This window comes from Sesamum indicum, linkage group LG6 (assembly GCF_026168435.1).
Source record: "Sesamum indicum cultivar Baizhima isolate 11 linkage group LG6, ASM2616843v1, whole genome shotgun sequence".
In the NCBI taxonomy this organism is placed as follows: domain Eukaryota; kingdom Viridiplantae; phylum Streptophyta; class Magnoliopsida; order Lamiales; family Pedaliaceae; genus Sesamum; species Sesamum indicum.
In genome coordinates this window covers 2,311,962-2,335,580 of record NC_142662.1, presented here as the reverse complement: position 1 = coordinate 2,335,580, position 23,619 = coordinate 2,311,962, and the positions used below count along the sequence as shown (strand labels likewise).

The 23,619-nt window shown below is 37.8% G+C and overlaps 3 protein-coding genes across 4 annotated transcripts; 2 read left to right on the top strand and 1 right to left on the bottom strand.

Moving 5' to 3' along the window:
* The first annotated feature begins 657 nt into the window (after window positions 1-657).
* Window positions 658-10,205, top strand: LOC105165353 (protein HUA2-LIKE 2). The gene is made up of 12 exons (XM_088881914.1): window positions 658-1,132; window positions 3,322-3,398; window positions 3,812-5,965; window positions 6,105-6,552; window positions 7,378-7,486; window positions 7,621-7,730; window positions 7,834-8,018; window positions 8,141-8,639; window positions 8,732-9,173; window positions 9,274-9,447; window positions 9,564-9,617; window positions 9,704-10,205. Exons 1-11 carry the CDS (start codon window positions 1,013-1,015, stop codon window positions 9,587-9,589), a joined length of 4,344 nt encoding a protein of 1,447 aa, XP_088738040.1. The 5' UTR covers window positions 658-1,012; the 3' UTR covers window positions 9,590-9,617; window positions 9,704-10,205.
* Window positions 10,206-11,694: 1,489 nt separating this feature from the next.
* Window positions 11,695-13,840, top strand: LOC148787635 (putative glutathione peroxidase 4). The gene is made up of 6 exons (XM_088881917.1): window positions 11,695-11,972; window positions 12,073-12,149; window positions 12,248-12,309; window positions 12,465-12,583; window positions 13,308-13,475; window positions 13,600-13,840. The coding sequence occupies exons 1-6, from the start codon at window positions 11,919-11,921 to the stop codon at window positions 13,630-13,632; spliced, it is 513 nt and encodes a 170-aa protein (XP_088738043.1). The 5' UTR covers window positions 11,695-11,918; the 3' UTR covers window positions 13,633-13,840.
* Window positions 13,841-14,138: 298 nt separating this feature from the next.
* On the bottom strand, window positions 14,139-18,915 carry LOC105165281 (uncharacterized). 2 transcript variants are annotated; one of them, XM_088881916.1, is made up of 9 exons: window positions 18,715-18,915; window positions 18,097-18,166; window positions 17,587-17,752; window positions 16,631-17,445; window positions 16,287-16,460; window positions 16,062-16,178; window positions 15,231-15,410; window positions 15,009-15,055; window positions 14,139-14,724 (listed from the first exon to the last, which is right to left on the bottom strand). In XM_088881916.1, the coding sequence occupies exons 2-9, from the start codon at window positions 18,142-18,144 to the stop codon at window positions 14,403-14,405; spliced, it is 1,869 nt and encodes a 622-aa protein (XP_088738042.1). In that variant the 5' UTR covers window positions 18,145-18,166; window positions 18,715-18,915; the 3' UTR covers window positions 14,139-14,402. The 2 variants fall into 2 exon arrangements, with proteins under 2 accessions (XP_088738042.1, XP_088738041.1); XM_088881915.1 differs by having other exon boundaries at window positions 17,584-17,752; window positions 18,715-18,914.
* Window positions 18,916-23,619: the final 4,704 nt, after the last annotated feature.

Genomic DNA, 23,619 nt, shown 5'->3' with positions numbered 1-23,619 from the left:
TCAACAAATAGTTTTCTTAAAATTATGAGATGTATGAGTTTTTACAAACTGCATATTTATAATAAAATTAAAATTCGCTTCTCATTTATATATATTTCCCCTTGATTATGTGTTTTATCAAGTGGTTTATGAAAACCCTACTTCTTGTTATTCTATAAATATATATTTTAGATATATATATATGAAAAAATACAAGCAACTTTTGTGTGATATCACAAATAAACAAATTACCTCCTTATGAAAAAATAAATAGCGATTTACCTCCCTGTATATCTTAAAATACAATAATTTAACTCCATATGATTTTTAAAATGAAGCAATTTACTCCCTGTATAAGGAGGTAAATTGTTTTATTTAAAAAGTATAGGAAGGTAAATTGCTATATCTTTTTTTTATAGAGGGTAATGTGCTCATTTTTCAATATCACGGGAGGTAAATTATTATTCAGCCTATATATATACACACACATATGTCCTAACCCTTGTTGGATTGGGCCTGCATGAGAGTAGGGCTACTCTCCAGAATCTTCCATGGTTCGACCCTTTTAAGAAAAGTACAGTTGGTCCACTCTTCCAATGGCCCACCACTCAAATGGGCCGTCCAACAGATTATGCAAGGTCACGTGCTGCAACTCTGTATCTCCATGTAGACACGCACACGCTCCCTATCCTGCACTCCCCCGCCCCGTTTATCACCGCCCACCCTCCAAGTCCAAGCAACCAAAGCCAAACTCATTTCATATCTGGTTTCTGCCCACTTGTCGCAGTCTCTCTTCCACAAACCTCTACTTTTTATTACTAAATGCGCTCCTCCTTCCTCCCCACTGGCTGGTGAATTAGGGTTAGGGTTTTGTAGCTGCTCCATTTAACTGCCGCATGAATGCTTGTGTCAGAGTAGCTGTATTTATTGCAGGGGTATTCTGTGTTGGTAGTTTTAGGGAATTAGGGCTTGGTAATGTGTTCTTGGTTTGATCTTTCAATGCCTGGGGATTTTTGGTCTGTGTAGTAGCTGTATGGCTCCGAGCAGAAGAAAAGGTGCTAATAAAGCTAAGGCAGCGGCCGGTCGGCCGAAGTGGAAGGTCGGCGATCTCGTGCTTGCCAAAGTCAAAGGGTTTCCTGCTTGGCCTGCTACTGTATGCCTATTACTATTTCCTTTTTTTGTTTTCCCAAAGTACATGTGTACTATCTTTCCACTAATGTTACTTAGGGTTTTGGTGTTGCATGCTGCTTTTATTGCTTTTTAGTTTACTGATTTTGTATGTTTTTCATTATCTTTTGGTGACTGTGGATCTGGAGCTAAATTGTAATTTTGGCTTGGATTTTATATTTTTGGGCCATCTGAAGTTTCTAGCCATGTGACCATGCTGATTAGGGTTGCGGTTAGATGAAATAACATTTGTTCGCTGAACAGACATAGTATGAGAAACAAATTAGCGGGTTTCTTCATGGGACTCTATACAAATTAGTCTGGGGATATTTAATTTGCATACAATTAGCTGCATACAAGCAGATGGAGTAACATAAAACAACAGCTAGCTGCTTAACTTTATGAAATAAATGGTTAAATACTACTGCTGAGTTCTTGATAATCTATCTTGCTAGATGCTAGTTGCATATAGATGTCTATATGTATATAGTCTACCATGGATCTTGTGGAGATTATCATGTTGGTATTGAGCTTATGCTTCATTTACATTGTCCTGGATAAAAGATTATTGGGTGATATTTTTTGGGATATACTGTATATTGAGACAAGTGGAAAAGGTATTGCTTATAAGTAGAATATTGGTCCTTCGGTTGCTCATACTCTTATAGCCAGGACTTCTTGCCTTTCCTTGATGTTTCTTTCTTGATTCTCATGCCTCTTCTAGAGAATGTTTCCAGTTTGCACCCATCTAGATTGTTTGTATCACATAGAACATGGTAAATGAGGTGCATTTGATATCTTTTCTTTAGTTGTGTTCTTATGTTTCTTGTATCGTTTGCTATATGCAATACAAGTAACTATATGTGTTGAGTGTTCAACAAATTGGATCATAAACTTTGATATAATAATACATCAACCAAAACTACTTCTTGTGACTAATAACTTTTGTGTATTTGGAATGTACATCTAATGTTGGATGATGCTAATTTATAGGGCGTTAAATTAATTGAAAATACTTTTTTCACGATAAATACTCTTTTTGTTCTGTGGGATGCAATGTTTATTCCTTTTTGCTTTGCTTATATAGAAGAGTAGTGACGAGCACAATATCAGAGTATGGATTAAAGGGATAGGAAATTGATCAATTGAGTAATCACTTTGCATACATAATGGTCTTAACCTTTGAGAATGAGGTGCTGCTAGGAAGAATCTTATTGTAAGTTCTGTTTGGTTAGTGCACTGGTAGACTAGCATTGACATTTATCTTCTCACTACTGAGGCTCACACGAATGACTTCACCTTGGAACTGAACATACCTCTCTCTATATGTATTAATTAGGTGGAAAGGAGGAAGGTGTGATTGGATGGGACAAGAAAAGGATGTTTTCAGGATTATGTATTAAGTCTTGTGAAGGCGCAAAATACTGATTTGGAGGCCACAAGAATCACTTGGTTCAGTTCAGCAAAGTTGTTTTGTGGTCTACTCTTGTCTTTAAGTTCAGGGAAGAAGTCAAATTTCTAAGATAGGAACTAACCCAGTTGTTTGGGTTCAAAAGGTGTGTGAGCTATTATCCCAAAGAAGGAAAATACTCGTAAGATGTGAATTATACATCATGGTTAAGAGCCTGGAGCAATTTTGAGGAGAGGTTATGATGCCTCTATCACACCATAGTTGTCTTCACATGATGCTGAAAAGTAAAATTGTTATTTTTTAGTTGTTGACGACATACGTACATACTTTTTTATATTAAAAAATAAACTTTATTAAGAAAGGATGGGATATTATAATGGAGAGAACAAGAAGTCGTCAAAGGAACATGAACTAGTTTCATTCTTGGTTTGCAGGCATTGATAACATTAGGGGACAGAGAGAGTCATTTTTTGTGGTTGTTGATGTGATTGGGTTATGTGGTGGATATAGTGTTATTATGCATTTTCTGAAACACAGTTTACTAGAAAGTGGCCTTTCCATGAGAGACCTGCAGTATCTATAATCTCATAAAAATATGCACTTCATTCATTTGCATCCTTTTGCTGAAAAAACTGTTTTCTTGTTGGTTCCATGCATTGTGGCCTTAACTCTCATGGCTGTTGTGTTGACTTCCTATAGTGAATCTTGTCCACTGTTATGTCTGGTGGCTATATTAACTACTATCTCTCACTTTCCCATGACAGGTCAGCGAGCCACAGAAGTGGGGTTACCCTGCTGATTTGAAGAAAGTGCTAGTCTATTTCTTTGGCACTCAACAAATGTAAGTTCTTTAGTTCCTATACACTTGTTCCTTAGATGCTATTGGCAGCCAAATAGGATTTCAGATTCTGATCTTGTATTCGATGCGTCAAAAGATTGTGATGTTATGTTACCTCTATTCCTCTACAAGGAATTTCCTAGATACTTGGTTAGGGAGATTAGTTTTCTCCTTTTATGGTTATTTGCTGCATTGTTGTGATCTGAAATATTGTGTTGGCATTCCTATTCTCTCAGCTGTCCCATGCTTAGATTATCTAAAGCTACTTTGTCGAGGATTTTAATTGGAAGAAAAAAATGGAAGAGTTGAAATGACCTAAAACTATCATATTTTATGTGTTAAGTTTACAAATGTGTAAATATATAATTGATTTGAAGGATTATTGTATTCCTATAAAGATCTTTTCTCTTGTACAGTGCCTTCTGTAATCCTGCTGATGTTGAAGAGTTCACAGAAGAGAAGAAAGTCTCTCTGCTAGGAAAACGCCATGGAAAAGGCTCTGATTTTGTTCGTGCATTAAATGAGATCATTGATTGCTTTGAGAAACAGAAGAAACAGGACCAAATTAGTGATGATATCACGGAGGAAACTAATGTCACCAATGAAAACAATTCAGATGAATCCTTGACTAAATCTGTGACTGATGAAGCTCCTGTAATTACAGCTAAAGAACTTTCGGGTGGAGCAGCTAATAATCTAAACTCTCTAACTGAAGCTGCTGTAGCTGCAGCAGCGAAAGATGCTTTGCACGATGAGGAGATGCAGTTGGAGGAAGCAAATTCTAATTCAGTTTTTGCAGATGCACGTGTGTATTCAACCAGAAGCAAAACTGATGCTGCCCAATCAAGGAACATTGTGGGACAGAGGAGGATATCTGGTCGGAAGTTAAGAAGTTCTTCAAGGATAAATGCTAGTAGGCTGCAGAGATTAATGTTGCCTACCACCAATAACACTAGGAGCTCTAGGCGGTTGGGTGATAATACTTTACAGGATAGATCAGTTAGAAGAAGTAAAAGGATTATGAAGTCATCTGATGATTCCGAGGGGCCTGATGTCGACTCACCTGCTTTTGTGTCACATGATAGCGTCGAAGAGAATGATTCTGAGATTATGACAGTAGACTCTGATACACTTAGTTCTAATGATGGCAGCTCTGTGGACTCGGGTTGTGAGCCAGTTGGAGAGGGACCTCTCATTGAAAATAATGAAGGGGAAACAGAGTTAAGTGACAGGCTTGACTTTCAAACTAACGCTACCATCATTAAGAAGAAAAGGAAGCCTAATCGCAAAAGACACAGAAATGATATTGTTTTGGTGGCTAAACTGGATGAAGTTATTTCAGAGGCTGAAGAGCTCAAGACTGAATGTATTTCACCTAGTAATAATGAGAAAGTGGCTGAAAAATATGCTAAGGAAGATGGTGATGAGCACTTACCATTAGTTAAAAGAGCCAGAGTTCGTATGGGCAGACCATCACCTCCAGGGGATGAGGAAACGCAAGAAGTGGAACAAATAATGGAAGTTCCTGGAAATTTAGCTGTACAGTCTTCTGGGCACTTGAATTCTAAGTTGGATGCTCCGGCTGATAGAGAGACTCTCCCCATTAAAGAAGATCAGGGTACTTCGTCATCTTTATTGCATGCAGGTCCTGCTAGAAAGCCTAAGTATTGGGAAACTAGAAAGAGTTTTGTGGATGGTGAAGCTGCTTTACCTCCATCTAAACGCCTACATCGTGCCTTGGAGGCCATGTCTGCCAATGTGGCTGAAGATAATCAAAGAGATTCCATTTGTTCACCAACAGTGGATACTCATACAAATGGATGTTGTTCTTCTTCCTTTGCAGAATGCTCTGAGCAGTCCATGGAAAGAAAAGATGTGGTTGAATTGGGATCCAGACAGGTGGAGGATCATAAAAATGATGATTCTCACTCAAGTGCTTCCGGGTTCTGTGCCAGGTCCAACATGGAAGTGCCAGAAAATGATGGAAAAACCACTGCATGGGAGTCAGATTGTGGTAAATCTTGTGGTAGTGATAACTCAAATCCTGAATTTGGAAAAGATTCATCTGAACATGTGGAAGGTGCTGACAGCAAATGTCTAAAATTGTTGCCCCTGGACGAGTGCCCCGAGAAAGCTGATGCTGAGCATCAGCATGCAAATCCAGATTCACCTAACTGTGGTGAAAAATTATCTCGTTTGGACAGCAATGAGCCATGTTTTATTATGGCAGCTGATGGCTGCAAGATTGAACCTTCAGGGTTAAAGGAGGCTGCTAAGAGATCTGAGCCTGATGTTTCCCAGACGAACTCAGATTCCATTATGGTGGAAGAAATTGCTGGTAGTTCACTTAATACTGACAGAGATACTCTGATAGATAATGCAGATGGTGGAGGTGATGAAGATACCATGACTGACAGTCCACATGGTGGAGTTGAGGAAGATATTCTGGTAGACAGTGCAGATGGTGGAACTGATGAAGATACTCTGATAGACAGTGCACATGGTGGAGGTGATGAAACACACAAGACTAAGCACCTTTGTTTATCCGAGACTAACCAAAATGGTCCGAGGTAAAAACCTTTATACATACTTATATATATATATTTATATTTTTGCAGTAGCTTGGTCTATGGTTTTGTCTTCTCGCATGTAATCGCTTCAGTTATAAATTGGTGTACCTTTTTTGGCTTTCTGTGTGCACTTGTTTAGGCCAGAGTTTGCGGAAGCAGCTGGACCAGAATCACCAGATTCAAATGTCATGCCATCGGCTACTCCTGCGAATGTTTTGACTAGCGGTCATCATGGACTTGTGTCTCACTCTAATTCTATATCTGATGATCATCTGGACAATAGAATTGTTTCAATCACTCAGGCTTCTTCATATACGACTAATGGGCCAGACCCTGTTGCCAGGGCATCTCCTCCCAATTCTTCCATATGCATCATTTCTGCATCAGATAAGAATAGTTATGTTAGAAAGAGAAGCCCTCGCAGCCCTGATGTTGAAAAGGCTAAAGTTGCTGGCAAGTCCAGCAGCAAAGTGGAAATCTTGTCATCCTTTGAAGCTACTATTAGATCTTTGACAAGAACAAAAGACAGCATAGGTCGAGCAACACGGGTTGCTATTGACTGTGCGAAATTTGGTTTTGCGACTAAGGTAGGCTTATACCTGGTAATGCAATAATACCTGTGGTTCCTACTTTTGATGAAACCAGCATCTTGTTAGATGCTCATAAACTTCTTATTTAGCTACACATAATTTCATTATTTGAGGTTGCAATTTTGTGTCTGCTATTTGCATTTGGTCAACCAACCATATTGATGATGTAGATTGATGGTCGGTAATAAAAGCTTTGATGGTTATGTCCTCCTTTTGCTTGAGGGAAAAGTAGATAAATGACCTTTTGTGTGTTGGTGTATTTTCCTCTCATGCTCATAAATTATCCATCTATGTTTTAACTAAGCATGGTTACAAGGCATATCCTTAACTAGGAGAAACAAAATACTATTCAGATGAATGATTGTAATTATAGTTTTCTAGTACATCCACGACCTGGCAGTTTCTCATCTATCTCCAGAACCAGTTCTACTAGCTTGTGGGATTTCTTCGGTCATCACCCTACTCTCCTGCCACTTCTTTTTAGAGAATTTTTCTAGCTGAGGATTTAGGAAGTATAGCTAGTTGAGCAGATTGCCTGAATTTGCTCTAACTCATACTAGTGGGTTCCAAGGATTTATGTTTGTATATTGTCATGAAATGCGTCTGCCGTTGAATGTTGGTGTCAAGGAATCAGCATGTCAGATCTATATCTTCTGCCATATGTTAACCATGTTTAGTACTGGTAATGTAATGACTAAATGGATTTTTCTGTAGTAATGAAGTATCAACGGTGTGGTGACATTTATTTCATATTGCCTGCCAGCATTTTCAATTGCATAGCATTTGTTGCATGTACTTATGTAGCAATTTTTTTGGCTGTAGGTGGTTGAAATACTGGCCCGTAATTTGGAAAGTGAGTCAAGTCCACACAAAAAAGTCGACTTATTTTTCCTTGTTGACTCTATCAGTCAGTGCTCCGGAGGCATGAAAGGTAACTCATTTAACTGACTGACTTCTGTTATTATTAGTCATTTGCATGCCACCTATACACATCTTCTGTTGTCTAGTTTGAACATTTATATTGAATGAGGGAGTTTGTGTGCTAACTTATATTTGCCTGTTCAGGTGATGCTGGCATGTATCCCTCAGCAATACAGGCATTGTTGCCACGTTTATTGTTGGCTGCTGCTCCTCCTGGTACTAATTTTTATGAGAATCACAGGCAGTGTTTAAAAGTGAGTCGAGTTTCTCTTGAGATTTACCCTTTTAGACCTCATACATATTGAATGTTTTAATGGAGTATAGCGATAATGTTCTCTTTCCTGGCTTACTGAATAGGTTTTGAGAGTTTGGCTGGAGAGAAAGATTCTTCCAGAATCAATAATTCGTTACCATATTCGAGAACTTGATGCCCTTTATGGTTCGCATCTTATGGGTGGCTCCAGCCGATCTCTGAGATTAGAAAGGCCTTTTGACGATCCTATCAGAGAAATGGAGGGAATGTTGGTAGATGAATATGGAAGGTAATATGACATCTTGTCGCAGCAATTTAATGCAAGTCAATGTTGTACCCTCGATCTTCTTTTAGTTTTAGGTATGTGGGATTGTCTTTGGAGCAGCGCTAACAATCTTTTTCTTGTTTTAGTAATTCAAGCATTCAACTCCCTGGTTTTTGTATGCCTCCAATGCTGAAGGATGAAGATATTGGAAGCGATTCTGATGAAGAGAGGTTTGAGGCTGTTACTCCAGAGCATAATGTTGAAAAGCTTGATGGTGATGCAAATCTGGTTACTGCAGTTGAGAAGCGTAGCCATATCTTGGAAGATATTGATGGTGAGCTGGAAATGGAGGATGTGGCGCCGACTTGTGAAGTTGAAATTAGTTCTACCAGTAATATTGCTGGAACAGATTGCAAACAGATATCTCGCCATCAATGTGACAACCATTATGGGTTACCATTTGGCCCTCAACAACCCAAGGATACCCGTTTAATGTCTGCTCCTTTGCCAAGGTCTCCGCTGCCTCCGCCTCCACCACCACCACCACCACCTCCACCTCATTCGCTTCCACACTCTGCTTTTCCTCCTGCAGTGCTTGATTCTGTTTCAAATGGTCCTGATTCAAAGCTTTATCTGAGTTCTCAGGTCTTGTTAAGTTCTGTCTTTCACATCACTTTGCTCTTTTTTCACTTCCGCTGGGGATATTTTTTCATTGTAACTTTTACTTGCCCATGCAGGAACCCATTGTGAAGCAGTCTCTTTTGCCAAGAGTCAAGCCAAGAACTTTGAATGCTGTGCATCACCTTGCTCATGACAGTATAGATTCCGAAGCCCAGTTACCGAGACAGACACCTGATTGCAGCAATGCTTGTCATTTCAGTGATCAACCTAACTCCCATTTATCTAGTCGAGCTCCTAATGGCTTCCAACCTGTGGATAGTGCTTTCAGCAAGGGTTTTCATCTGCGCCCTCCACACCCTGCTCCATCAAATCAGTTTTCGTATGTCCGAGAACAACGAATCCAATCACGAAGGGATATCCCACCACCTTCCCATCCCAACAGATTCCACATGCGTAATGCAGAAAATGGAAATTTCTACAGGGATCGTGACAGAAATAAGTTTGGCTCACGTGATAATATTGGAGAATACTGGAGGCCACCATTGCCGTCCATCTCTGGTAACTAAAGCTTTTCCTACTTGTGTTATACTTTTTTGCATTGTGTCCCTTCATTTTATTTTTGGATCCTGTCAACCAGACCCTTTCTATCTTCTCTCAGGCCCATGCTATCACAACAGTTCCCGGATGGCTCATGCACCCATGTCGTACAATGGGCCACCACGTGAGCCAGCATTGCCTAACAATCGGTGGAATTTCCATCCAAGGTCCATGAACAGACAATTTAATCCTTACAGGCCACATTCGGAAGGCCCTATTCCAGTCGCAAATAGAGGTCCGTTATCTCTTTCTGTATCTTATGGAGAACAGCAAATCTAATTCCTGTCTGATTGCTGCTTCTCTTCACATCTACTGCGATTGAAATGCTTGTGTCCTTTTTATTTCTCTCAGGTCCTAATTTCTGGAAACCTAAATAAACATTTGGAAGCAGCTGGCGTCAAACTGGTAGTTCTGGCATAGCACTACCATTCAGTGTTGTTTTTGTCCACCATGTATTTCTATTTTTGCTTATTTTGCCATCTCTTTGTTAGGTCAAAGTCTCACTGGATTGTGAGGCTCCCCTGAAAAAGTTGTCTTATGGATGATCTTATGGTCGTTTACTCTGTGGCTGTCAATTATATTGATGCCATTGTAGCCCAAAGGAAAAGATGGCGTGCTGCTCGTGCGATTGTACATATGTATGTTGCCGTTCCGTCTGCAGTTGCCAAATGACTATAAATGATGTGAGGCTGTTTGGTGGGGAGATGTAATGGTTGCCCCTATGCTGCTGACTTCATTTAGTTTTAACATGTTTCATATCTATAAAATTTTGTTTAGAGTAACATTATAATTTATTACTTGTCGTGTGGTGTAGGGTCTGCCGTCAACATTTAGGCAATGATCTGTACTTTCTTTTGCTCCAAACCTCACCCGTGCTTTCTTATCATTCTCTCTCTCTTTAAGCGGCAGTCGTTGTAAAAGCGTCGCAGCTACCCTGTACATGTGAGTAGTTATCCATCAGCTTAATCAGAACGAGAAGAGTTACATCATGAAGTCATTATCCATAATTTTCTGCACAGTGGTGTGGTGTGATTTGTTGGCTCTATTTCAATCTCCAATGATGCAAAACGTTCCCGTTATAGCGGGATCTATTAGTATTAGACTTTCTTTAGTTACTTATATCTCTCGCAACCAAATCTAGAAACTTATGTAGAATCGGGTTTGCAATTGTAGTACGTGAGTCCTTGGTTTAATTAGGCACGCCCAAAGAATCACCAGTCAAAAGAGTGGATAATCCAATTTAATGGACTAAAGAAGCTTCTGACACTGCCATTCTTTAGTATGGTTTTGTCTTTTCAAATTCTTCTTCTTTTTCTTTGTTTTTAAATTTTTTTTAGATAAATTAACATATTAACATGATTTGCATTATTAACAACAGATACAATATAGATTTGTAAATATGTTTCCCGTAATTTTCTTGGCTTTTTAGTGGTAAGGAGGTAGGTAGCGTACAACTCAGAGTCAACAATGATATGATGAGATCGGGGTTGAGGAAAGCCTGTAGCTCTCGAATATAACGCAAGGAATTGGGGGCGCATTTAGTTTTGGAATAAATTGAGATCAGTTTGATTATGAAGCATTTTTCATGTCTATAGTATTTCTTAAATTTGTTTTTGTTAATAAATATATGTTTTATTAATATAAAAAAATTTAGTAAATTTTAAATTAATAAAAGATATTTATTTATGTAAAATTTTATATATACAGTAAAACCTCTATAAATTAATAATCTTGGGACCATGAAATTTTATTAATTTAAACAGATATTAATTTATCGATAAATTAATATTTTATTAATTAAAAGAGAGACTTTTTAAATTCAGCAAATTTAGTACATATGTATTGAAAATAAATGAATTCATATATGTTTCATTGATTATATTCAGGCATAAATCAATTCTTTGAAACTAATTAAATATATTCATGTATAATATCAATTCATTGTGTACAATTAACTATTATATTCATAGACGCATGTATCAATTCATTGAAATTACTTAAATATATATGTTTATATTAATTCATTGCACTTAAATAACTATGATAGCCAATTAAATATATTAATGCATGCTGAATGAAACATATACTATATAAATCTCAATATGAAAATAAAATAATTCATGACACCCAACCATGTCTTTTCATCTAAAAGCCATCGCAAAATCATCCATGAATGATCAAATACGTAAAGTATTACAGGCTTCATATTTTATCAAATTACCATAATATTTATAATTATAATATTTATGAATTATTAATTTAGAGTTTTAATGGGACCTAATATTTATAAAGGAATTTTTTGAAAAATTATTATCTTATTATCTTATCGAATTTGATGATTTTTTACAAAGGCCCAAGTCGGGACCGGAAGATTTTATTATTTTAGAGAGTTTATTAATTTATAGAGTATTAATTTATAGAGGTTTTACTGTAACTCCGGCTTTGAGGATTAGAAATTAGAATAGGTGGTGTGTGAGATAAGAGAGATATTACGGGGTACCATTGCTATTTTCATGTGATTGAATCGCTGGCAGCGGAACTCTCTCTGCCCTCTTCTCTTTCACATTAGTCATTACATCGCCATTGCAGTCCATCTTCATTCAAATTTCAGCCGCAAAAACTGCACCTTTTTCGCCGATAATTCAGTTCACCTGCGCACAAGAATAAATAGTTCGCAGAAGAAAGAAAGAAAAATACGGAGAGAAAATGGGTGCCTCTCCGTCAGTCCCTCAGAAATCCATTCACGAGTTTACTGTCAAGGTTCTTTCTCTGTTTGTCTTCCTTCTGTGTTTTTCACTCTCCCAGATATGATATATTCTATGTGGAGGACTAATTTTGCGGTTTTGATGATGTTGGGCAGGATAGTAAAGGCAGGGATGTGGACCTGAGCACCTATAAAGGGAAAGTCTTGCTTGTCGTGAACGTTGCTTCGAAATGGTGGGTTTTTTCCCCTCTTTCTTTTTGGGGTTTTGTTTCTGTTGTGGGATCTTGTGTTTGTGTATGTTATGATTGTCTGCTTTATTTTAACGAAACAGTGGGTTCACAAACTCAAATTACACCCAGTTGACTGAGCTTTACTCGCAATATAAGGATAAGGGTAAGTTGTTTTTCCCCTTATTGATGTTGTTTTTGTGCTTTTAATAGGGGTTCCGTCATTGATGTGATATTTTTTTTTATGTATGGAGGTTTATTGATTATTAAACTGTAATTACGTGTGGGATGCCCGTGTTTATAGCATGATTTGTATTTCAGGTCTTGAGATACTGGCATTCCCGTGCAACCAGTTCTTGTATCAAGAACCAGGATCGAGCCAAGAAGCTGAACAATTTGCCTGCACAAGATTCAAGGCTGAGTATCCCATATTTCAGAAGGTAATGAATTTCATTTTGTTATTTTCTGTTGGGTGTTCCTAAAAGTGTTCTTACAGAAAGTATTTAGCACTGGACATGATGAATTTAATTTACGATGCTTCTGTTTATCCGATTATTGCTTCAGTTCTCTCAATTGAAGGTATATTTTCATTCCATGGATGAGCTGTTGTGCATGGTGGGTAAGAATTGCAGTTCGATTTGCAATTAGTTTGGCTATATAAACTGGGAACTGAAGAAAAGTGTGGAGGTCAATTTAGTTTCAACTTTCAAGAATAAAACCAAATTGCTGTGTCCTTTATTTCCGATCGCAAAACAAATACAATACATCATGGTCAGAGAATTCCACGATGTGCAGGATGAGTGAATGCCTGGATAATAACATTTTGATATCTGTCACCACGATCTTTGTTTTATAATGGCATTCTAATGGCTTATGGAAGTCGGTAGTAGTGGAACTTGGATTATTGTAACATATTAATGCACTCTTATTAATAAAGTATTTAAACTGAATGGATAAGTGAAGACAGACTAGAATACTGGGGCTGGGAGAAAGATAAGATGGGCGATGGTTTAAATCGGGATTGCGTGAGATGAAATTTTAGTCACTTGATGCAAATATGTCCGGACCTGTATTCTTGAATATTTTTTAAGTTCTTTTATGAGTTCCTTCAATCTTTGCAGTCATATAATGAACAAAACTGTTATTTTGTGTATTATGTATAAGGTCAAAGTGAATGGAGCAGATACAGCACCTGTTTACAAGTTCCTTAAATCAAGTAAAGGAGGTCTATTTGGGTCTAGCATCAAATGGAACTTCACTAAGTTCCTAGTCGACAAAGAAGGGGTTGTAATTAAACGTTATGGATCAACTACCTCACCTTTGGCAGTTGAGGTCTTGCTCTCTCTCTCTCTCTCTCTCTCTCTCTCTCTCTCTCTCTCTCTCTCTATTGGCTTTTCAATTGCATTTTGGTTTATGCTATCTTGCCAACTGTAACCGAGCCCATTCTCTATTGCAGGGCGATATCAAGAAAGCTTTGGGAGAAACTTGAGCATATGATGCTCAGATGGGCAAACTTTTAGGGTGATTTAATTGTAAGACTGGTGTTTTCTTTTAGTACTCTTGGCCTCGATTGTACATGATTGTGGTTGTATATGTGGGTTGACTTTTGGCAAAAGATGTGTATTTTCAAAAGATACCGCTTCCAGTTTTGCTCGGAAACAAATCAAAACAATCTTCATACGCGTGTTTCACTTCAATGTTGGCTAGCACATGGAAACGCAATTGTTATGCTGCCGATGTTTCTTAAGACGACAATGCTGTAAGCCTGCCATTATCTAGAATCTTTCACTACAGTATCTGAACTAAATTTTTTGAGGGTGAACAAGATCTTAGAGGCTGCAGCATCTAAACTTTTACAAACTAGAATTACATGCAATTACATGTTTAATGAATTGTATCAACTACAAATTCAAAGGTAGGAATCACCATTCAGAACAGCCCATTCTTGCAAATTTGGCACGGTAAACATCTTCCATCTTGAAACTTACCAAAAAATTATGCTAGGTCAAATGGTTTATTATTTACATGAACAGAATATACACAGGCAACTTCCCAGCGTTCCAAATTCCTTGAATTCCACAACAGCCAGTGAACATTTGAAGAGGTTTACATGCTAGATATATATCGACTGCTCGATCCAACAGAAATCAATAAAAACAAAATCTGGAATCCAGAGCCAGCGATGCTTGTAGAGAGCTGGTATGAGGAATGTAAATTTATCAAATTTTCACTTGGTCAACCTGCACTTCAGATAGGTTCTCAAGCATTAGTTTCATGACTATCCAAAAATTCCCATCCATTGTCTAGAATTGCCTTGAGTTTTCTTTTAGCTGCTTTCTCTTTATATGACTTTTTATTAGAGCAAGAAATTTTATCTCTGTTCTTCTGTGCCTCCATTGACTGAGCAGCTTCATCAGGCACAGACTCCACTGGCTCCGGGATCAAACTTTTCAAAGATGAAGTAGAAGAAGCTAAGATGCAGCTGGTCTGGCTGGATGAGAGTGATTTGCTAAATGGAACACGCTCATCAAATTTCTCCTTTAGAAGTCTCACATCCTGACATATCACTGCAATTTCTCCTCTAGAAGAACATGTGCAAGAAAAAAGAAGACGCTCTTCAGATGGCATTTTTTAGAACTTGCAACAACTCAATAGGGTTATGGCCAATCCCACACAAAATCTTGACCTCAAAGACCCAAATCAGGAGACAGTTTCAATAAAACATGCACTGTGAATGACTTTGGATGTCCAGGAAAATAGCTACTAATACTCTAATGGTAGATTCACCAGCACATATCAAGAGAAGCAAAACTAGCTCTAGCAAGAATAGGAAAAATAAATTAGCCAAAACTGTATGGAACTTACTGCAACATATCCACAACACGACCGCGATCCACAAGAAATTCCTGCAACTGCAACAACAGTAACAGAATAATCACCGATTTATAACAGAAATAACTATAACAGTAAAATATGAAGGTTAAAGTCCTAGGGCCGTAACAGGTATAGGCAATAATATAGATAATCAAATTCATTCCTTCATAAATTGCTCAACATGAGGTGATATGAATAAGGAAATCACATTACCCTGGCATTATCTTCTGCCTGTTGTTTCAGGATCTCCGACTCTTGCATCACTTTTTCCATAATCAGTTCTTGCTCTGCGAGGGATTTCATTGCAGCCTTATCCTTTTCTATTTTCTCCTGCTCCATGGATTTTATTTCATTTTCGGCTGCAGCTAATCGTTCCTCTAATGTTTGATGCATCTGCAGGAAAATGCTTAAACTTAAAATCTACAGGCTTATGATATGATAAAGAAGATAGTCAAGAATAACCTAATGTAACTTTGTCAAACCTTCTCTTGCTTTCACGTTTAATCATAAGATAAGTAATAGGAAAAGGTTAGACAGAAAATGCAATCCAATAGGCACACCACCCTTACAGATATTATCTGATGTGTATTGATCGATGAAATCGTGAGCAAAATATCATACAAAGGTTCTTCAACAAGATCAAATAAGAAGAAAATGCAGTCATAAAAGAACAAATGAGAGTAAGTATGACCAAACCAGCTTCCTTACAGGAAAAAATGAAAAACAAGAGAAATCCAGCTTCTCGGCCTCAATTCTTGCATTTTCCTATTTTCTTTGGTTTGTGAAGTAAAATGTAACAGCAAGGATGGAAATGGTAAGGCAGAATAAAATGTCAAAGGAAAGGAACAGTCCTAAATGATTAACAACTATTGCTTCGAACAAAGAATATCAGGGAATAAACCAAATTATGATAAAGTCAAATTATGACAAAGTCGGATGAGACAGTCGTGCTGAGTTCACCTTCAACTACAATATGCGATAGATACTATATGCGAGGAATACTGTAGTGCTGTTTCGACAGAACAGAGTAAAGCTTAAAACCACCTCATGAAGAACAGCAAGAGATTTGTCTCTTTCATCTGACAGGCTGAGCACACGAGACTGAAGCTCTCTCAACTCGGTAGCTAGGATGGCCTTCTCACCATACACTTCTCCAGCATGCTGAGTGGGGAAAAGAAAAGATGAGCAATAAGCATGATGGTTTAACAAAAACAAAGCGTTTTGAATCAACTTAAAAGAATGCTACAATAACAGTAGTAGGAATACAACCATGCCATTTGCCTCCTTCATGGTCTGCACCATTTGTTTGAGATCCTCAACCTCAGCCAGTATATCCGCACCCTCAGCAGCAGCTTCTACTTTGGCTTGTTCTGCAGCTTGCTCCTTAAGCTCTACTTCCCTCATCAACTTGATGACCGACTGCATTGCCGAAAACAATGTTTTCTGCACCATTTTTACGTCAAGCATATTAGCAGATGAAAATTGATTGCCACAGGACACTCGAGATTCATTAGTTCTAAGCAAATTGTAAAACTCATAGTCGGTGAGAAATACCAAGTTCAAGATTTTCATCACTTTCTGGATAAAGAATAAGAGTTTGATAATGCTGATACCTTGTTATTTCTTGCATCAACGATAATTTCCTCAAGAACATCAATGTTATGTATTTGACTGGATTGAAACACAGATGCATTCAAGGTAGACTCATCTTCAGTGCCAATATTGTTGCTGTTGGGTTCCATCTTGCACGCAGTATTATTTGACAAGCTGGCATCTAGTCCCTCAAGATTACTTGCATGCACGTCAGGTAACACTACCAACTGGTCTAAAGGGCTTCTTGTTAGGTCATGAGTGTTCAATGAAGAACTCCCAACCACATAATTGTTGCCATCTGCACAAGGAATCTCCTGATCGCTTTCTTTATTGATAGCCATGCCAAAATCAGTAACTAACTGGCCATAATCTACATTCAGGTTTTGGTTGATTCCTATCTCATCTCGATGAGTTCCCAACGTATGACCAGGAAGATGATCGGATGAAATTTTGATGCTGCTTTCTAGAAATTTATCAGCTGAAATTGTTTCATCTGTTTTAGGGTCTCCTGATGCTTCAATTGTAAGAGTATTTACCCCATCTTTATCAACTAATGCAACAGCTTCAACATGAGAATAAACATCACCATCTGTTTGTATGCTATTTTCAAGAATTTTTCCAGACAATGCCGGTTCAGCAGAATCACCCTGTCCTTCATGATGTCCATCATATGTATTGTACAAGGGGTTCTTGTGTTCATCATCAACAGCAGCATGAAAAGACTGTTGATTTCCACCATTCATATTGTAACCATTTTGGACTTCAGCTGAGGCGACTCTGTTAGTGGATAGGCCATCATCTGCAGTTGAAGTAGCGGCAACAGCATCCACAATAGCTGTTGGCATCAAGAAAGGGAACCACAGGACCAATTGACACCCAAAATCAGCAAGAATTGAAAATATCGAACTTAACAAGTATTAGCGATCAAAACAACCAATAAACTAAATTGAGAAATATTAATAGAATTATATACAACTGTTTCCTTCAGATGATCCACCAACTGCACTGCTCCCAGACAAAGGAGCACTTGGTCCAGATCTTTCAGTAAAGTAAGGGATGATCTCAAGAAGCACTGCCTCAACAGCTGCATCGACATCCTTGCTATGTTCAATAGCAACAGCTCTAAGAACTCGAGCATCAATCTGTTGTCAGAAGGAAAGCCCAAACAACCAAACAGTGACTATCTCTCGGCCTCAGAAAATACAACTTGATGATTTATTTTAAAATTATAAGAATCACAATGTCAGAGAATAACTAATGTACTGTCCTGAATAGTTCCCAGCATTTAGAACCATTGGTATCAGCTTGCGGCATAAATCTTATACTACATTCAAATGTGATCATAAATTTAAGAGGTCAGTGGAACTTTATAATGGAGTCTTGATGATCTAAAAACATTGAGTACCACTCAAACTCGTGATTCGCATATCAACCTATACACGCGTTAGCACTACGTAATTTAAAAAGTAAAAAAGACCAAAATTACCTGGGGGAAAACTTCTTGCAATGACTTATAAACTTTATTGAACCCCATCTTCGAATTAGACAAATCAGTTCTGCGGATAAGAAAAACCAGGACATTACATGATCGTATAGAATTTCTCAAATCCCATGCACCCACCATTTCAGCACATCATGCAGTGAAATACAAATATGACTCCACAGCGTTTCAACGTCTTCAAAAACCCTAACCCCTGACACTCATGAAATAGTATTAGACCAAACCATTATAACCCCCCCCCCCCCGGGCGGCGGGAGACAAAGGGAAAAAAGTAATTCCGATAATCACAATAAATGCCAAAATTGCAAACGCCTATTAAGGAGAAAGAAAAGGAAATACTACAAACGCATCGAATTCTAGTTTCTCCTCCTTGTCAATAGGGCTAACAATTGAGTTCATATTGTAATGCAGAAGAATACAAAGAATCAGAGCAAAAGAAAAAAAAAAAAAAAAGCAAGAAAAAGAAAATGAATTTGGGAATTAAAATTCACATAAGATTGGACCGAAATTTCTTCACAGCAAATCACTCTTCTGCAACAATATTAGAATGTGTGTATACATACGCGTAACGACGGAAGAATCAGGCAAAAGAAGGATACGCACTTGTGTGTAGTGACGAGTGATCCTTCGTAAATGGGTTCCCTCCGCTGAACTGAATTGTCCCTCTTCCTTAGGTTGTTGAAGAATGATTGTTTTGGAAGAAGAGTACCGTATGACGAAGCATTGAGGATGAGAAGATTCAAGTGTTTTGATTGTGAATATGCGCAAGTGATTAAGTCGGTGAGAAGCAGAAACGTCTGGCCCTAAGATATTGGCTATTTTCGTCACTTCATCTCATTAGCTAATTACGTCTCAATTTTATCAAATTAAGATTACTACTTAATAATTTTCTCAATCAGATTTACTTCTACTTAAATTGTAGGTAAAATCACAAAATTAAATTTTAATCTAGTGTAATTTTAGTTCTTTTGATCAAATTTATTCTGAAATTAGCCTGATAAATTAGGGCTAAGGATTTTAATTATGAACTGGTCTCAATTTAAATAAATTGCGTCTTACGTAGTTACTAATGTGGTATGGGACGTGGTGGGGAGGCTGCACAAGGCTGAGTCCATGGTGGAAGTTGGTGATGAGGAGTTGCGAGGGGGAAAAGTTGGCGATAAATAAAGGATGCCAAAATGCTCGAGAGTTGAAGAAAATTAAAATTAATTGATTGGAGCGGAGGTGAGAGGATGCCCGATGGCAGAGAGTTGATGCGGGCAAGTCTGAAAATCGCGACGATGACGCTAAAATGGCTTTGGTGATATATGGCTGAAAATGGTTGATGAAAATAACGGGAGATGGTGTGTTAGATTGGTGGAGGGTGCCGAAACTTTTGGTGGAGGTTCGCGTGGGTCAAACAGTGGCTGGCGAATTGATGAAAAATACAAAGTGGCCTGCCCCACATTGCATTAGCAAATATGTAAGACGTCATGTATTTAACCAGTTGCTATCCTAAATTTCAATTTGTCCGGCTATTTTTTGGATAATTTTAGGCAAAATATCACTTTTGGTCCCACTAGATAGGGTCATTCTCACTTGCAGTCACGCGTTTCACGTGTTCAACACTTTTAGTCCCAAAACTCTATTTTTTTAACAGACATGGTCCTATTCCGTTAACAACTAACGGAAACGGCACATAACTTGTCACGTGCCGTTAGTGAATTGGGTCAAAATATCACTTTTGGTCCCACTAGATAGGATCCTTCTCACTTGTAGTCCCACGCTTTACGTGTTCAAAATCAGGCTTGTGTTCAGTTTTTGGAGGGAAAAAAAAGCCCCCAAAAATTATTTTTTTGCTATTTATATATGTAATAACCCACAAATACCACACAACATTTCCATCACTTAATCTTGAGAGGAATAGGCCAAAAGATGTCACAAACATCTCAAAATACTTCAAATATTGAATACTATTGTAATGGTGAATTATATGTAAAAGGATATTCTTATATATTACTAGATGACCTTTTAGTAATGGTGAATTATGTGTAAAAGTACTAATGGATATGCCTTTTTTGCAAGTAATTATAGTTTATGTTGTGTTTAAATATGTAAGCATAAATCTTGAAAGCAATAAAAACGGAAACTAAAATTGCACAAAAGCACTAAATTGCAAAAAAACAGAAAATATACTGAAATTCACTGATTTTGATCATTAATGAAATGTGCTATAAAGTGAAACTTTGCATGCTTAAAATCTGCCAAATACTACCACTTTACAAACAAAAGATGTGCCAAAACATCCCCCAAAAGTCTTACAATGGTGAGGAGGATCTTGCAGATTAATGATGAGGTTGGCACCACTCACACAGAATCAGGGGAGATTGTGCATGAGTTTGTATCCTATTATCAGAACCTCCTTGGAGGTAACAGACGCCAAATATTGGTGGACATTAGCTATCTGAGACCTTGGGCGAGGCATATCCTAACTGATGAGGAGGCGAGCCAATTATGTTTACCATTCTCATCGGAAGATGTGAGCCAGCGAGGGTATTCCAACTGAGATTTGCGGATGATCTACTACTCTTCTGCAGAGTTGATATGGACTCGGTTAGAGTCCTAAAGGTGGGACTGGACCAATTTGCCGAATGATCGGGCCTCCGGCTGAATATTCAAAAGAGTCACATTATTATATCCCAGTCTGCACAAGAAAAGAAAGAACAATTGCTATCGATCTTGGGCTTTCAGAAAGGACATCTCCCTATGAGGTACTTGGGCCTTCCTTTAGTAGCAAGTAATATGTGATTCCGTTAGTATGAGAAAAAATATCTCACAGTAAATGAGCAAGGATAGTAATTAGCAAGTAGTAAGTTAGCCTAAGTAGGTTTTATTAGCATTTTGTTGAAGTAGATGTGCCAACAGAAGGCAACTAGAAACTGAAGTGGGTGTATCAGCTGGTAGCTACTTATAAGATGTATGTGCCAGCTGATGATGGCTGAGTTTGGATGTGTGCGCTAGCTAGTGGTAGCTTATGTGAGTGCGTGCACCAACTAGGCGTGACTTGTGTAGAAGCATACACCAGCAAGGGGCAGCTTCTTAGGAGGACATGCTAGCTGGTGGCGACTTCGTAGGACTGTGCGCCGACTGGTGCATGACTTATGTAAAAACATGCTCTAGCTGGTACCGGCAGCTTATTTGGAGTCAATTAGGAGCTGAAAACTAATTCTGTGAGTAACACAAGATGGGAAGCAAGAATTGCATTTATTGATGTGAGATAATGTTTTATTACAAGGATAACAAATAGTAAATAGAGAGTAGAGATTTCAGGAAAAAAAAATTTCCTGAGGTTATAAGCGTTTCATAGTTGAGAAAGCCTCCTGCCATCAGTATACCTATGCTATAGGGTTGTGTTTTCAAACTTACGGATATAATCAGATAGATCAACAATACAATCATAAGCAAGTAGGTGCGGAGGTGCGGAGGTGCTAAAAAATTAGGAGGGAGTTCTTCCATCATGATGTGCTCGCTGAAGGGAATGATACGCTCAGCAGGCACAATCTCTTTCTTCACTTGCTAGCAAAGTTCCACTATCTCTTTCTTCAGTGATTGTCAGATGCCAGGGGGCTGAAGGGCAGCTATTTCCTTGCTCGTGAGTCACCGGGTGTGGATCGATCCTGTTGCAGCATTAGCGGCTCCTAAGGTCGAATCTAGAGCAGGAGCATTGGCAACTCCTACCGTTAGATCTGCAGGTAGAATAGTAGGAGTCTCCCTTATATGATCTGTGGTCACCTCCATTGTTGAAATTCGTCATTTCTCAGGCCAAAACTCAAGTGTTCCTACAAACGGTGCCAATGATGCGTCCCAAAAATTTGGCCACACCATAACGATCGAAGGATCTTCAACAAAATTTTAAGATTATCGAAGGACTAGCCCTACAAAATAGAGGTTAGCACTCCGATGCTTAAGTGAGTAACGGATTAAAGAAGAAATAAAAGAAAATATTGAGATAAAGTGAGAATAATGGTGAGATATAATGTGAGAGTGATAAAGATTCGTGTGGAGTACAGATTATAAGGTTAAATTAGCCTAAGAACCGAAAGAGAGTAGGGCGAGAAAGTGAGAGTTTGAGAATCGGTGGTGATGATCCCAAATGATTATACAAAATCTCTATTTATAGGTTTGTACAGAGTTGGATATTGGTCAATTACTGAGTTCCATATGCTATTAGAAAGCTATTTGAGTTGGTTGCTATCCATAACAAACTGTTGGTGATTTAGATAAATATTGGCTGAGATATGCGAGCTGGACCGAATCCTGCCAAGTTTGCCTAAAAATTCAAAAGTTGGTTATTTGTAGATTTTTCAGTTCATTTTTCACCAATTTACTTGGAATCACCAGGAGATATATTGGGATGATATGTACAAATATGTTGACAAGCTATATGATGTCCCTCCCAACTGTATCATGACGTGTTCAACTGAAATTAGTTTATTTCTTAGGTATGCCAGTTCAGTAAAGTAGCAGGTAAACCTGTGGGCTTTTCTTCCCTATTTTGGGCTTTATCCGTCCCGCTTGTGTGCCCTTATCCATCCTACTGATGAGCCAGTTGGACTAGTATCCCTTGCTTGTAGGCTTGGCCCAATTTAAAGGACATCGATATATATATATATATATATATAATATCTTTTGTTTTCAAAATAAAAAAAGAACCATGGAGATAGTTAAGCTATGTTTGAATAATGAAGCAAGAAGAAAAGAGAATGAAAGAAACCAATACGAAATTTTCATCAAACTTTGTTGGTACAACACTTTTAATCCCATAGGATAATTAAGGGGTCAATATGTGACTTCCTTGCTTTATGAGAACAAAAAACATCCCAAAATTGAATATATTTAGTCATATAGTTCTGACTAACTGGCACGCGCACAACACGTGCACTTATCGTTAGTTTTTTACGATAAAATTAGCATGGGACTAAATGGGTTCAACTTTTCTAATTTTGGAATGTTTTTGGTATAATCCTGTAGAGCAGTGGACTAAAAATACCCTATGAGACTAAAATTGTAATTTTTTCACATCAGCAATTCCCAATGAATTATATAGAACTCCAATAACCGAAGTTCTCTAATTGCTAAAAATTATTGAATTATGGTTATAATTTTTCACCCCTGTAGTTAGAATCCTTAAATTGCCACCCTCTCTAATATACGGGACAGTAAAAAGAATTTATACTTCTATAGTAATTTTATTTTTTTTTCTAGTTTGAACCTATTTATTGATTTAAATCTTATACATCAAATCAGCATTTTTAATTCAAATCTATTAAATTGTAACAAATCACGTACTATAAAAAAGAAAAAAATATTCGTTTAGTCCTTTAAGTTTGCATGCTATTAATTTTAGTCTTGTAACTTTTATAAATGTGTAATTTTAGTTCTTTGTCCAAATTTTGGATAATTTTACCCCTACACAGTTATTTAAAGAACAAAATGTGGTCCATTTCCATTTATTTTGCATCTCATAAT